This window comes from Agelaius phoeniceus, chromosome 13 (assembly GCF_051311805.1).
Source record: "Agelaius phoeniceus isolate bAgePho1 chromosome 13, bAgePho1.hap1, whole genome shotgun sequence".
Lineage (NCBI taxonomy): Eukaryota > Metazoa > Chordata > Aves > Passeriformes > Icteridae > Agelaius > Agelaius phoeniceus.
Genome location: NC_135277.1, coordinates 1,522,501 through 1,534,228, shown reverse-complemented (window position 1 = coordinate 1,534,228; position 11,728 = coordinate 1,522,501). Strand labels below are relative to the sequence as shown.

The following is an 11,728-nucleotide window of genomic DNA, read 5'->3' as shown; positions in this document are numbered from 1 at the left end:
CACAGGCTGCCTGAGTTTGTGTCCCTCCTTAAGGCTTTTGGGATCCCTGCCCGCTGAAAGCACCCGTGCCATTCGTGAGGAAACATCGTTCCTTAAGAGGAGACTCTCAGTCCTGAAGTTTATTGTCACTGCTTTGTGAGGTTTGTTTTAAAATTGAGTTTTTCCAGCCTTTCTGCTGCCAGTGAGTTTAAGTATTTGGCTTTGTATTCTTTTATTTAAGTTATAATATTAATATTATAGTAGTACAAAAGTATGAGATCCTGAGAGTACAGAGTTGCATGGATTTTTTTCTCCTATATTTAGGAATAATTTAATTTGAGTTAAATCCCCCCTAACCCCAAAGGGTTTGGTTGCAGGTATGATTTTTGTCCTCATTTGCTTTTTAGATTCAGGAAAACCTTCAGAAGCCTAAAATGGAAAAAACCAACTTGAAAGGAAATGCAGAAGCCGTGGATATTTGTGACCTCAGAAAAGCAACTGAAAGGACTGAACTTGGGCTGAGAGTAAGGAAAATAGAGCAGATCCAGAAAATGATTCTGCTTTTTAAGTCTGTGTTAACAATTCACTCGGGCCACTTATTTGTTGTGTTACAAGAACCCTTTCCAATCAGCAACTGATGAGATTACTCAGACATTACAGTTCAGAATGATGGCTCCCTTTTTTGGGTCATCAGAATTAACTGATCTAACTAAAAATCAGATTTTTAGTCCAACTGAGGCACAAAGTTTATCAACTTTTCAGTCAAGCAAAGACCTGGTTGCTTAATGAACCAAGTTAAATAAAATTAATATCCCTTATATCTTTGTAATAAGCTAAACATATTTTTCCCTCTAACAGAAACAAGCTGAAAATTATTTCAGTGCTATAGATGGCCAAGAGTTAACTCTTTCTTCAGCTGGTAATAAAGAAGTAAATTCCACAGAGCCCCCTAAGTGGTAAGTGAAACAGATGTTTTATTGCAGCAAGACACAAAAACTGAGGTGACATAATCACATAAAGCAAATGGGAGTATTGACCTAGAAAAAGTTAGTTTAGTAATTTCCTTTTTTGATTTTAAGTTACAAAAATATACAAGTGCAAATGCAGTTCTGAGTGGCTTCAGCAGTGCTCTGCTAACTGGTGTGATTTTATTTCTGCCAAATGCAAGTTTAAATAACAATGCAGTCATTTGGCTGAGAGCAGGGTGGGTTGAGCAGGTGGAATGCAAGTGGTTTTTAGGAAGCTCAGTGCCTGTTTCTCTCCCCAGCAGGAGCCCTTTTGGTGCCTGTCAGCAGCAGCTGGTTCTGCCCCGAGTGGAGCCCCAGGCTGTGCAGAGGAGCAGCAAATCAGCCCCAGGGCTGTGCCAGGGCCCCCAGGTCTGGAATCACAGCCTGATCCCTCTGCACATCAATGAGTGCTGGGTGTCCTGAGCATCCCACAATGCTCTGGCTGCCATGGAGTCAGGGTTTGATAGCACCCCACGATGAAAGGGTTAAAAACTCCTCAGCAGGAGGAGCAGCTGAGATGGGAGCCTTCTCCCAGGCCAGGATAAGGTTTAGGCTGGGAAAGATCCCAGTGTCATCCATGCAGGGTGGAACTGGCCCTTCCCACCCACCCAAGCTGCTTTTATCAGGTGGTTTTTTATTAACAATTCCAGTTCTTGTTATCCTGTGTGGCACTTTCCCCCTGCATTGATCATTTCCTGTCAGCCTGAGTGAGGAGTCTGCATTGGGAATCATCTCCTGCTTTAATTGAAAGGTGCTCAATTCCCCCAGTTCTGGTTTTTAATAGCACCAGCAGTTTCCTCCCTGCATAACGGTGTGTTATGGTAATAAAATAAATACCACAAAAGCACTGATGAGGTGAAAATTGAACTTTCTGTCTCTGTGCAGCCATGTGGGTAAAAGAGTAATTGGCTTGGATAATAACTTGTGTTCTTACAACCCCAAATCTAAATGAGCATCTCATTGATACATCTGCTTGTAATTACCATCAAAAGAAGAGAGAATATATAGTGCAGATAAAAAAATTAAAGCATTTTTACTGCTTTCACAAAGTAATACAGTTGTTCAATAGTTCAAGTACACATCTAATGATTGTTGAACTTTTTATGGCCTATTTTATTTGGAAAAATTGGAATTTTCCTGGATTTATTTTTACTTTTGTGCAAAAGAATGTGCACCAAAATATTTTTAACTTAAGAAACTTCTGCTGTAGTAAAAACATAGGGCATCCTTCTGTGTTTTATAGATATGCTTTAGGTATTTCTTATAACAAGAAGAAACTTGTAAAGTCTTTTTCTGCCCATTGGGATTTAAATGATCATGATTTTTATTAGCAGAATAGTTGAGCTCGTTCCATGCAGATCACAGAGTGCATTAAGAACTATGTTTTAATTCTGATTACTGTCAGGGGTTTTTAATTCCTCATTCACTAATGATCAGGTCCTGTGCCTGCATTGATGTGTCCATTTGGATAATAGCTCAGTCTGTACAAAGTTTTCCATCTAAACAAAGGCACTTTGCTCTTTGCCCAGTTCTGTGTGGAGTTAAAAAATACCAATTTTTATAATTATTTTGCAAATTTACAACATGTTAGCCAGTTTCTGCCTCTAAACACTTCGGTCCCAGTGCAGTTATTTTAGGATTATCCCTATTCCATATTTCAGCAGCAGGTGGAAATGGATTTTAAAATCATGCTTGACCCAGAGAACGTGGAGAATAAAGCTGGTTTAAAACATCCCAACAATGAGACCAGGCTGCCACTTATAGCTAAGAAAAAATCTGCTCCTGTAAGTAACTTTTATTATTTTATGGGTTTATTGTATGCTTTGCTTTGCACTATTACAGTTAACATTTATCAGTCCTAAATAAAATATTTACATGAAAGTAATTTCCTCATAATTTCCTGCTTTTTGACATGGGTATTTAAAGATCAAAACATTTTGAGTGATGATACTGGGGAAAACAGATCTGAAATGTAACAGGTTTATGTCCAAAGATCCTAATCCAACAAAAACAGGGAAATACCTGGGATGTACATGGTCAGTAATGTCAGAAAAATCAGGCAGAGGAGATCAGCTGGAGCTTGTGGGGACTCCTGGATGTGACCAAAGATGCAGCAAGAATTAAAATCCCATTCTTCTCTCTGCTCTGGGAGTGTTCAAATGATGGAAGATGAAGTTTTGATTTTTCCAAATTTCCTTCCTGCAACTGCAAATTTCAGTTCTGCTGCCAGTTCTGCAATTGTTCTGCAGCAGTAAAATGTAAAGATGGTATTTTTAGCAAAGAATGCTTTAAAAAAAAACCCAAAAAAGAGTAGGCACAGCCATCCCTCCAAAAAATCAATTATGTTCACAAATTTAGCACAGCACTCTGGTCCACACAGCCAACGGTCTCACATGGGGATGCTCTTCTGAAATTTAATTTATGTGACAGAAGCATCCTGCAGCAAGCCCAGTGCTCTAGGAGAGATTCTGGGGTGGTTGGTTTTAAACAACATAAAGAGAATCTGCGAATGGCACAGTTGTGAGCTGCCACTTATAAAAAAAAATGATTTTTGGAAAGCTGTTGCCCAGACTTGAGAGGTGATTTGTCTAACCCTGTGATAATAGAGTTAATTAGAATAAAGCATCATGGCTAATAGGTTTTTAGAACCACTCTAAAACACTCACAGAGAGGAATATTATCTGACTGCAGAGAGCCATGTGTTTTACCACTCTCCCTGAAACATGCACTGAGCACAGAAAACTTATGGGGGATTTAAACTGCAGACATTTCATGTGAGTTACTCAGGCTCCCAGATACATATTTACACTCACTGAGGAGCTGACAGGCTTAAAAACCAAGCAGGTATTTCCTCTCCAATTTATTCCCTTCAAAATTTTAGGGCACAACGTGTGGTTTGGGATGTTTTGCCTTCTCTGGCTGTAAAATTTTTGCAATTGATATTTGCTGAGATATGTTTGTAGTTAAAGGGAGCACTTAAGGAGGGGTTTTATATGATCTATATGATTACACATCTGATTATTAGCGGTAAAGCCAGTGAACCTGCGTGCAGCTTCAGGTGAGCATTTCGGGTGAATTTGGGTAAAATGTCCATGGATGGAAGCGGCTGCGGGAAGGGGCGGCCGGCAGGGGGCGCTGTCCGTACGCGCAGGTCCCTCCGGTGTCCGCGGGGTCATCGAGCGGCTCCCCAAAAAAAACCCCCCAAAAATCGCCCTCAGCCGAGCAAATTCAAATTAAACTCCAAACTAATTGCTTGTCTCGCGCCATTCAGGACTTTCCAACCAGGGCTGAGCGGTTGAAAGAGTTGCGAGGTTGAAAAGTCGGGGTTGGAGGTGACCTGAGGGGTAAAGCACAAATCTACCCGGACTTTTTATTATCCTGCCATTCTACTAGTTGGAAAAATTATTAGTCAGGATTTCATTGTTTCACCGAAAATGATGTCTTTTCTTGCTCTTTTGGTATTATAAAGTTGCTGATGCTGGGTTTTATCATAGAAACTAAGAACAATTAACTGCTGCCCTTTTGGACCTAATAATAATGCTTCATCCTCTGCCAGGTTCTGTAGTTATTTTAAAATGAGGGCTGTAATTCTCTTTGAAACACATACTGGGCATCACTTTTTTTTTTTTTGCAGCTTATATCTGGATGAGAGATGAAAAATGAGGAGTGGATAATTATTAAATATGTATACTTCCCATGGACTTTCCAGCCAAAGGAACAGTAATCTGAATTGCAGCAAAAATAATTCTGATGCACTGCTGCAATGTAGAAAAGATTCACAGCTCTACCTTCTGTTTTCCTAGGGCTGCTGTTCTGTTATAGAATTATACTGGCACTTTTGGGTCCTTGTTTTCTTATAAATGTATATTATACTGTAAACTTAGGAACCTTTTCATTTATTCATGAGGTAGAATTTAATATGGTGATGATTTCTAGCCTTTATGAGTTGCATCTTATCTAGTGTGCCTCTAATGGTGATGGCAGTGATTCTGGGGCTTTTTTTAAGCTCACTTGTTTGAGCACAACCATTCCAATCATATCTTCAATTATTCATTCTTTATTCAGCGTTTGCATGCTGCTAATCATTAACGCTTATCCCTGAAAGTGTATTTATTTTCAAAATTATAAAGCAAAGCAGGGAAATTCCTTTCATTTCAAGTGACTGGAGGAAGTTGTAGAAGAAAACCAGGTCTTTTGGTGGCCCAGAGCTGATTGTGTTTTAAAGCCAGGCATGTGGCTCTAATTACAACCAAAGCAGAGTTTGGCAGTGGTGGCAGGATGAGACTTAAACAAATTGATGTCACACTACAGTAAATCAAAAGAAGCTCCTTGAATTTGTATTAGGGCGTGGAATCATAATAAGCAGCACAGTGATTGAATAAAATCCTCTTGTCACTAAAAATAAAAAGGAAATAATTGCTGAGAGAGAGTTAAGCTAACAGATGAGTGCAGTCAGCATCCTCTCAACCTGGAAATGGGAACGTGAAGGTCACCCCCATCTCTCCTGACAAACGCAGAACGTTTTGTTGGTAAACAAATTAATCTTTTGAAAGGTCACCATTTGTTTGAAGTTTTCCTCCAGTTGCTGTCAGGTGGAATTGGAGCTGGAGCGTGGCTCTGCAAGGCAGGGCTGTGGGCAGGGCCGCTGGAGCTGTCGGTGCCCAGCTCGGCGTTCCCCGCCCGGCTGCGGTGCCACGCGCTGCTGCTCGCAGCTGCCTCCGGACAGCGAGGAGGGAGGCTCGGCCCTGAATGCCAAGCAGGAATCGAGCCCTCACATCCTGCCTGCTGCAAGCTGGCCCTCTGCCCACCAGGAAACATCTTGTGCTTCCAGGCAGCGATTATCTGCCTCGCTCCGTCTGTGCTGCTGCTGGGGCCTGCTTGACAAAGCAGTGTGGGATGCACCAAAGTCCTCCCTTCGTTCTCTTTCACACCTGTTAGGGAGGAATTCTGATGGATCTGGGTTTCTGGGAGAGCTACAGAGCAGGAGGTCAGGAAACGGGCAAAGCTTGATTGTTCCAAATATGTGGGAAATTGGCAGTTCAGAGCCATCTCTGGCTACTTTAGGAGCTTAGAGAAGGTAAAGATAACATAAGATCTGTTGTTAAAGATGCAATTCCTAATTTCTTTGGAAGTTAAACTTACCTTCTCCAAGCCCTTTCCTGACAGTCTCCTGAACATCCTGAAAAGTCACCTTAGTTCCATTGATTTTATTTTGCTGTGCTTCCTCTTTCCCTTTATAGGGGTGAGTGCTGTGTCCATCAAATCCTGACAGGAACTTCTGAACAGCAAATCTGACAGTTTGGGGAAGATAGATGGAGTGATAAATTAATCTGTTGTATCCCTTTTTCCCATCACTATCAAACCCTCAGATTTTCTGATATTTCTTTACCAAATCTCACCTCTCTGTTCCTGGTTTGGAACACAAACTCCTCTTTCCTCTGTATTTAATACCAATCTCTGTTTTTGTTTTTTTTACTGGAGGAAAAAATACTTACAAAGATATTTACCAAAAAACCAACAAAAAAAAAAAAAAAGATGTTCTAGTTAAATATTGCTAGGTAAGAAGAAAACAAATAGCGAACTAATCAGAAAAATCCCTGTGGTGTTCCAACAAGTGCCCTATTTAAAATGAAGCAAAAAGAAAAAAATTTTAGAGAGGTTTATCCACAGGAGAAAAACACTTTAGAAAGGGTAATAGAATTGTTTTTCTTGTGTCCCAGGTTAATTACACTCAGAAGCACTTGAAATGAAAAAATAGTTTTTTAGCACACTCCAAGCATATTTTAAGGCAAGTCAGCCTTGGTCTGCCCTGCAATTTAAGAGCTCCCTTCCAGCCCTGCAAAACTGAACTTTAAAAGTGCCCATGATGAAGCAGTGATGTTAAAAGTAAAACCTTTCTCTTGCAGTACTTTAATATTAATGTTTGAGGTCTGACTATGATTTGTGTTGGCTCCGTTTCAGTGGCAATAACTCCCAAAGTGGCAGCAGTTTGGCAGTTTTGCTTTGGTATCTCCCTGAGTTCTCCAGGGAGGAGCCAGTGCAGCAGCCAGGGTGCTGGAGGTGAAGGGATGGGGTGGGATTTTCATGGGAGCTGCTGTGGATCAGCTCCACGGCCCCGCTCTGTTCCTGTCCTGCTGGCACTGGGCAGTGTCAGTGAGAGATGGAATTACATTTCTATTGCATCAGCCCTTGTTCTCACATCACACCTGCCATGGACTTTAGAGAAATTAATGGATACAGCAAAAAAGAATTAAATATATTAAATATCTATCTCCAATTAAGAAAAAAAAATCAAAACCCCAAGCCTCCAGGCTGCTTTTGAACTCACACACTGCACCTGAACTGCTTTTCCTTGCAGCTTATTACATCTCTATGAACACAATGAAAACAAATACATCTCATGTGCTGTTTATCATAACAAAACCTCATAACTGGGATTTAAATTAGGATAAAACTGACCAGGAGTAAAATCAGTGCTGCCCTACTGCTGCACCAGCAACAGTCTGGAAGAGGAATCACTGTTTAATTCAATTTCTTGCCTTTTATGTATTTTTGTTGTGGCCTCACCAGATTGCTGGGGAAATGTGGTTTATAATTTCCTTTTCAGTATCAAGTCACTTAGATGGCAGCAGACATAAAGTTAACCTTTGTTCCATGGTTATTGCTGTTTTCCTGGAACAGCAGGACATGAGGATTCATCCACGTCCACCTCTTAAAACAGAATGCTCCAGAATGGCCATAACTGAGATGAGGGCCTGGGATTGCTCTGAAAGCTTCTCTATGATGATAAAAAGTGCAGATTTTCTCTCCCTTATCTCTTGTGGGCAGCATTGTTAGACAAATGGGGAGGAAAGATTAGAATAGTTAATTTGGATCTGTCTCATTTCCCTCTTGAGAGTTCCTTCTCTCTTTTTAGAAAGTTGCTGGGTGCTGTTATTCAATAATTAGGACACAACAGTGCTCCAAAATCCCAGCCATGGCTTGGATTGCACTAAAAGCTTGATAATCACTCATTAAAAGCTAATATTTTAAAGTATTTCTTTTTTCTTTTGCTTCTTTGCCTGTGTGTGCATTTTATCTTTTTTAACACTGTTCTGTCAAGAAACAACTGCTCAGTTTTAAGGAGAGTAGTGTAAATACAAACTTCCTGAGATTCCTTCATTAAATAGTACACAAGGCATCAATTAAATTTAATTAACTTTATTTTCAACGACTGAAGCAACAACAGCAGACAATACTGTAGCATGCTCACAAGCAATAAAAGGAGTGGTGCACTGTTAATTCTTAATGAAACAGTCACAGCAGAAATTCTATTTATTATTTATTGCTGCAGGAGTAGAGGAGTGTCTGTAAAGCTGTAAATCCCAGATTTCCCCGTGTCAGAGGAGGTTCTGTCTCTTCCCAGGTGTGCAGTCAGAAGACAGGGAAGGATCCCACAGCCAGCAGCCCTTGGCCTTTGCCTGCCTTCGTGTCCCTGGGCTCTCCCTTACCCCTGCTGGAAGAGGACACCCCAAAAGGTGAGTCCCAGAGGCCCCTGGGTGCTGCTGCTTCCAGCAGATATTGGGGGATCGAATTTCCCACCTCCTCCAGGCTTCCAAGAATTGTGATTTCAAGGATAGGGATGAGCCTTAGGCCCCTTGCTCCAGGTGTAGGGTGATGGAGGCTGTGAGTGTGTCCTGTGAGCATCACCCTGAGCCAGCTCTTGGAGGGTTCAGCTGCTGCTGCTGCAAAGAATTGTGTCTATGGTGGAGGTTCTGCTCTAAATGCCACTCAAGCTATCATCATTAACAGCTGGTTATTAATTGTTCAGTCTTAACTAGGCTTGGGCTGTTTTAGCAATCAGGTTTTAGTGGTAATTGCATGATTATATTGTGCTTTACAAGAGTTGATTCTCATCTATTTTGCATTGTACAAGTATATAATTATAGATATGCAAACATATTTCAGAATTAGCGCTGGTGCAATATCTTACATGTATTTATCAAATTTTATAGGCACAGCTCACCTTCCTTCAAGGTAAAATATTGACTGTTGAAAGATAGGAATCTTTCAATTAAAGGAAACTGCTGCTTTTGTAGTGTTGATGCAGAACTTGGGTCTGCCTTGGCTTAATTCTCTCTTCATTGCCAAGAATTCATTCCCAGCTGGAATTGCTCAGGAGTTTCATCTTCTTGCAGGTGCCCTGAGCCTCCCTGGCCAGAGGCTCATCCTCCCAGCAGCACAGAGAGCTCTGCCAGCCCCTCCTGCCCTGCCCAGAGCAGCTCCTTTCCCTCAATTCCCCAGGCAGCACAAGAAACCAGCTCTAGGTGAGTACAGAGCACTGGAAACAGCCTCCAGCTGCACCTCCAGCTTCACTCTCAGGTTTTGCCTCCCAAGGAAAGAGCTCTGTGCTGAGCACTCACCAAATTCTGCAGGGCATAAAGCGCAGGGAAATCCTGTGTCTTGCAACTGGGTAGGAATGAGATTTCTTCATCCCAGGGAGGGTTTGGTTCCTGTTCATTTCTGGGCTCCTCCTGGGTTCCTACCTGCACATTTCAAATTTTAAGTACCCAGATCTGAAGCTCTGCCCAGTGTTAAGCCAGTGGTGCTGGGAATCATGACTTTGACCAGATGGTCAGGCCTCTATTTACCACATAATTCAATTAACAACTGATAATAATAAATAAAACCTGCAATGCACGTTTTATTTGTACAGGAGAGATCAGTAGCAGGCTGGACCCTGAGAACACAGACACCATCACCTTCCCAAAGCCAAAGGAAGCAATTTATGGCACATATTCCTCTAGCAAAGGGAACACTGCACCACTCCCATCCAGCAATTCCGTGGTTTCAGCAAGGAAACCAAGGCCAGAGTGGAGGTGTCCAGCTCAGCAGTTGGAATCTGAGGTGCACATTCCCCCTCAGACACAGGTAATTGATGGAATGGATCACTCAGTGAGGATAATGAGGTTTTTGTTTGTGATTTTAATACTCTCTTCACCAGAGCTGGTCTAGGGAGGGACTGTAAATCACAGGAGGGTTTGAACCACATCCAGTAAATAGTAAATACTGAAATAAAATAACAAATACTTTGTGTATTCCCAATTTCTGCTCTTTCAAGTCTTCTACCTAAATTTGTCTGCGTTTTCTTTTTTTCCCACAGAATCTTAGAAAATTAGTTTAGAAAGGATGTTAGGAGGTTATCCAGACCTCCAGGCAGAATTACTTGTACCTGTAATATTGCAGACAGCTGTTTTTCTAACCTGTTCTGAAAACTTTGGGTGATAGCAACCCCTCAGCCTCCCTGGGCCATCTGTTCCAGTGCTTAACTAACTGTCTTTACTGTTATAAAAGAGTTTTTGAATGTTTCATCTCCATTTCCCTCACGGCAGTTAAGCAAATGTGGTGTTTCCCTTTATATTTACAGAAGACTCTGGGGGACTTTGACCTTGACTGCTCAGTGTCTGCTCTTTGTTCTTGATCCCCATGGAAAAGGGACATTTCTTTCTTTTGTGGGTAATTGCTGTGTTCTGTGACACACTCTCTGGAGTTTTGCTTCATCTTTCCAGACTTTTTGACTTTTGTTCTGTTGAGGAGGTGTGAAAATTAGAGAGGAAGTCAACTTGAGAAATGGAGATTGTGGAATCATGGAATGGTTCGGGGTGGAAGGGACCTCAAAGCTCAGGGACACCTCCCACCATCCCAGGCTGCTCCAAACCCATCCAGCCTGGCCCTGGGCACTGCCAGGGGTCCAGGGGCAGCCCCAGCTGCTCTGGGAATTCCAGCCCAGCCCCTGCCACCCTCCCAGGGAACAATTCCTGCCCAAAATCCCATCCATCCCTGCCCTCTGGCACTGGGAGCCATTCCCTGGGTCCTTTCACTCCAGATCTTGGAATGCCCTCTCCATCTCTCTTACTGTCAATGAGATGTTGAAATAAATAAAAATAATTACCTAAAAATAGTATGAGTGTAGTGCCCTTTGATTGGAAATCAGAGCCAGTGAGTGCTGGCTGAAGGTGCCAGGAATTAGGGAGTGCTGGAATGTTTCTATTCCAGGCTTTACCCCATTGGCATTTTTATGGGAGGATGTTTCCCATTCTCCTGGGAAAGGTGGAGGCAGCCTCAGTGGAGGAATGCCACTGCAGTTACTTCCTGCTTTTAGTCCAGTGAATCAGTGTAAAGTTTAATTTTTATATTTGGTACATCAAGCATTCCTTGCTGCAGTTGATGGATTTCTTTAAAATTGCTCATAGTTTTGCATGACCCTGGGGGTTTTTGTGTGGCAGGAGGTGTGATGGTAGAGCAGGGCAGGATTTGTGGCTCTGGGGGACAGAACCAGGATCAGTGTATTTCAGATTCACAAATCCCCTCAGTTAAGTGATTGAAAAATAACAAGAAAGTGAATTTTGATCCCTCATTTACAGCACCATCTCTGACTCTTCTCTTCCCACAGCCCCCACAAACAGCTCAACCCTTCCAGGCTCCCTGTTTGGACTGGGACAGTGCAGTTCACCAGAAAGCTCCAGGTGTTTTGACCCTCCAACAGCTCCATCATTCCTCTTGGGGGAGCACTGTGGGGTTTGTGGAACCCACAGAAAAGCTCCCCAAAGACCACTCTGTCCCCCTGGCCACCATCAACAGCCAAAAATTGGCACAGATCACCTCGGACTTGGATTTTAAAGAGAATCCCACCAAAAGTGACATTTTGTCCGTGATGAAGAATCATCCAGCTGTGGCAAAGAGCCCAAGCCGAGCTGGCCAGA

The 11,728-nt window shown here is 42.2% G+C and overlaps 1 protein-coding gene across 14 annotated transcripts in view; it reads left to right on the top strand.

Moving 5' to 3' along the window:
• The window catches only part of IQCH (IQ motif containing H), a 53,642-nt gene that overhangs the window by 416 nt on the left and 41,498 nt on the right, over window positions 1-11,728 (top strand). For 7 of the 14 annotated variants that reach the window (XM_077185716.1, XM_077185718.1, XM_077185717.1 and 4 more), the window contains exons 2-10: window positions 6-140; window positions 387-503; window positions 838-935; window positions 1,247-1,355; window positions 2,648-2,770; window positions 8,392-8,503; window positions 9,164-9,292; window positions 9,682-9,896; window positions 11,419-11,728. The exon at window positions 11,419-11,728 is cut by the window's right edge. In XM_077185716.1, the coding sequence (XP_077041831.1) occupies window positions 414-503; window positions 838-935; window positions 1,247-1,355; window positions 2,648-2,770; window positions 8,392-8,503; window positions 9,164-9,292; window positions 9,682-9,896; window positions 11,419-11,728 (1,186 nt within the window). In that variant the 5' untranslated portion in view covers window positions 6-140; window positions 387-413. Of the gene's footprint in view, window positions 1-5; window positions 141-386; window positions 504-837; window positions 936-1,246; window positions 1,356-2,647; window positions 2,771-8,391; window positions 8,504-9,163; window positions 9,293-9,681; window positions 9,897-11,418 lie in introns of those variants that run through there. The other 7 variants (XM_077185711.1, XM_077185712.1, XM_077185715.1 and 4 more) reach the window with 6 other exon arrangements.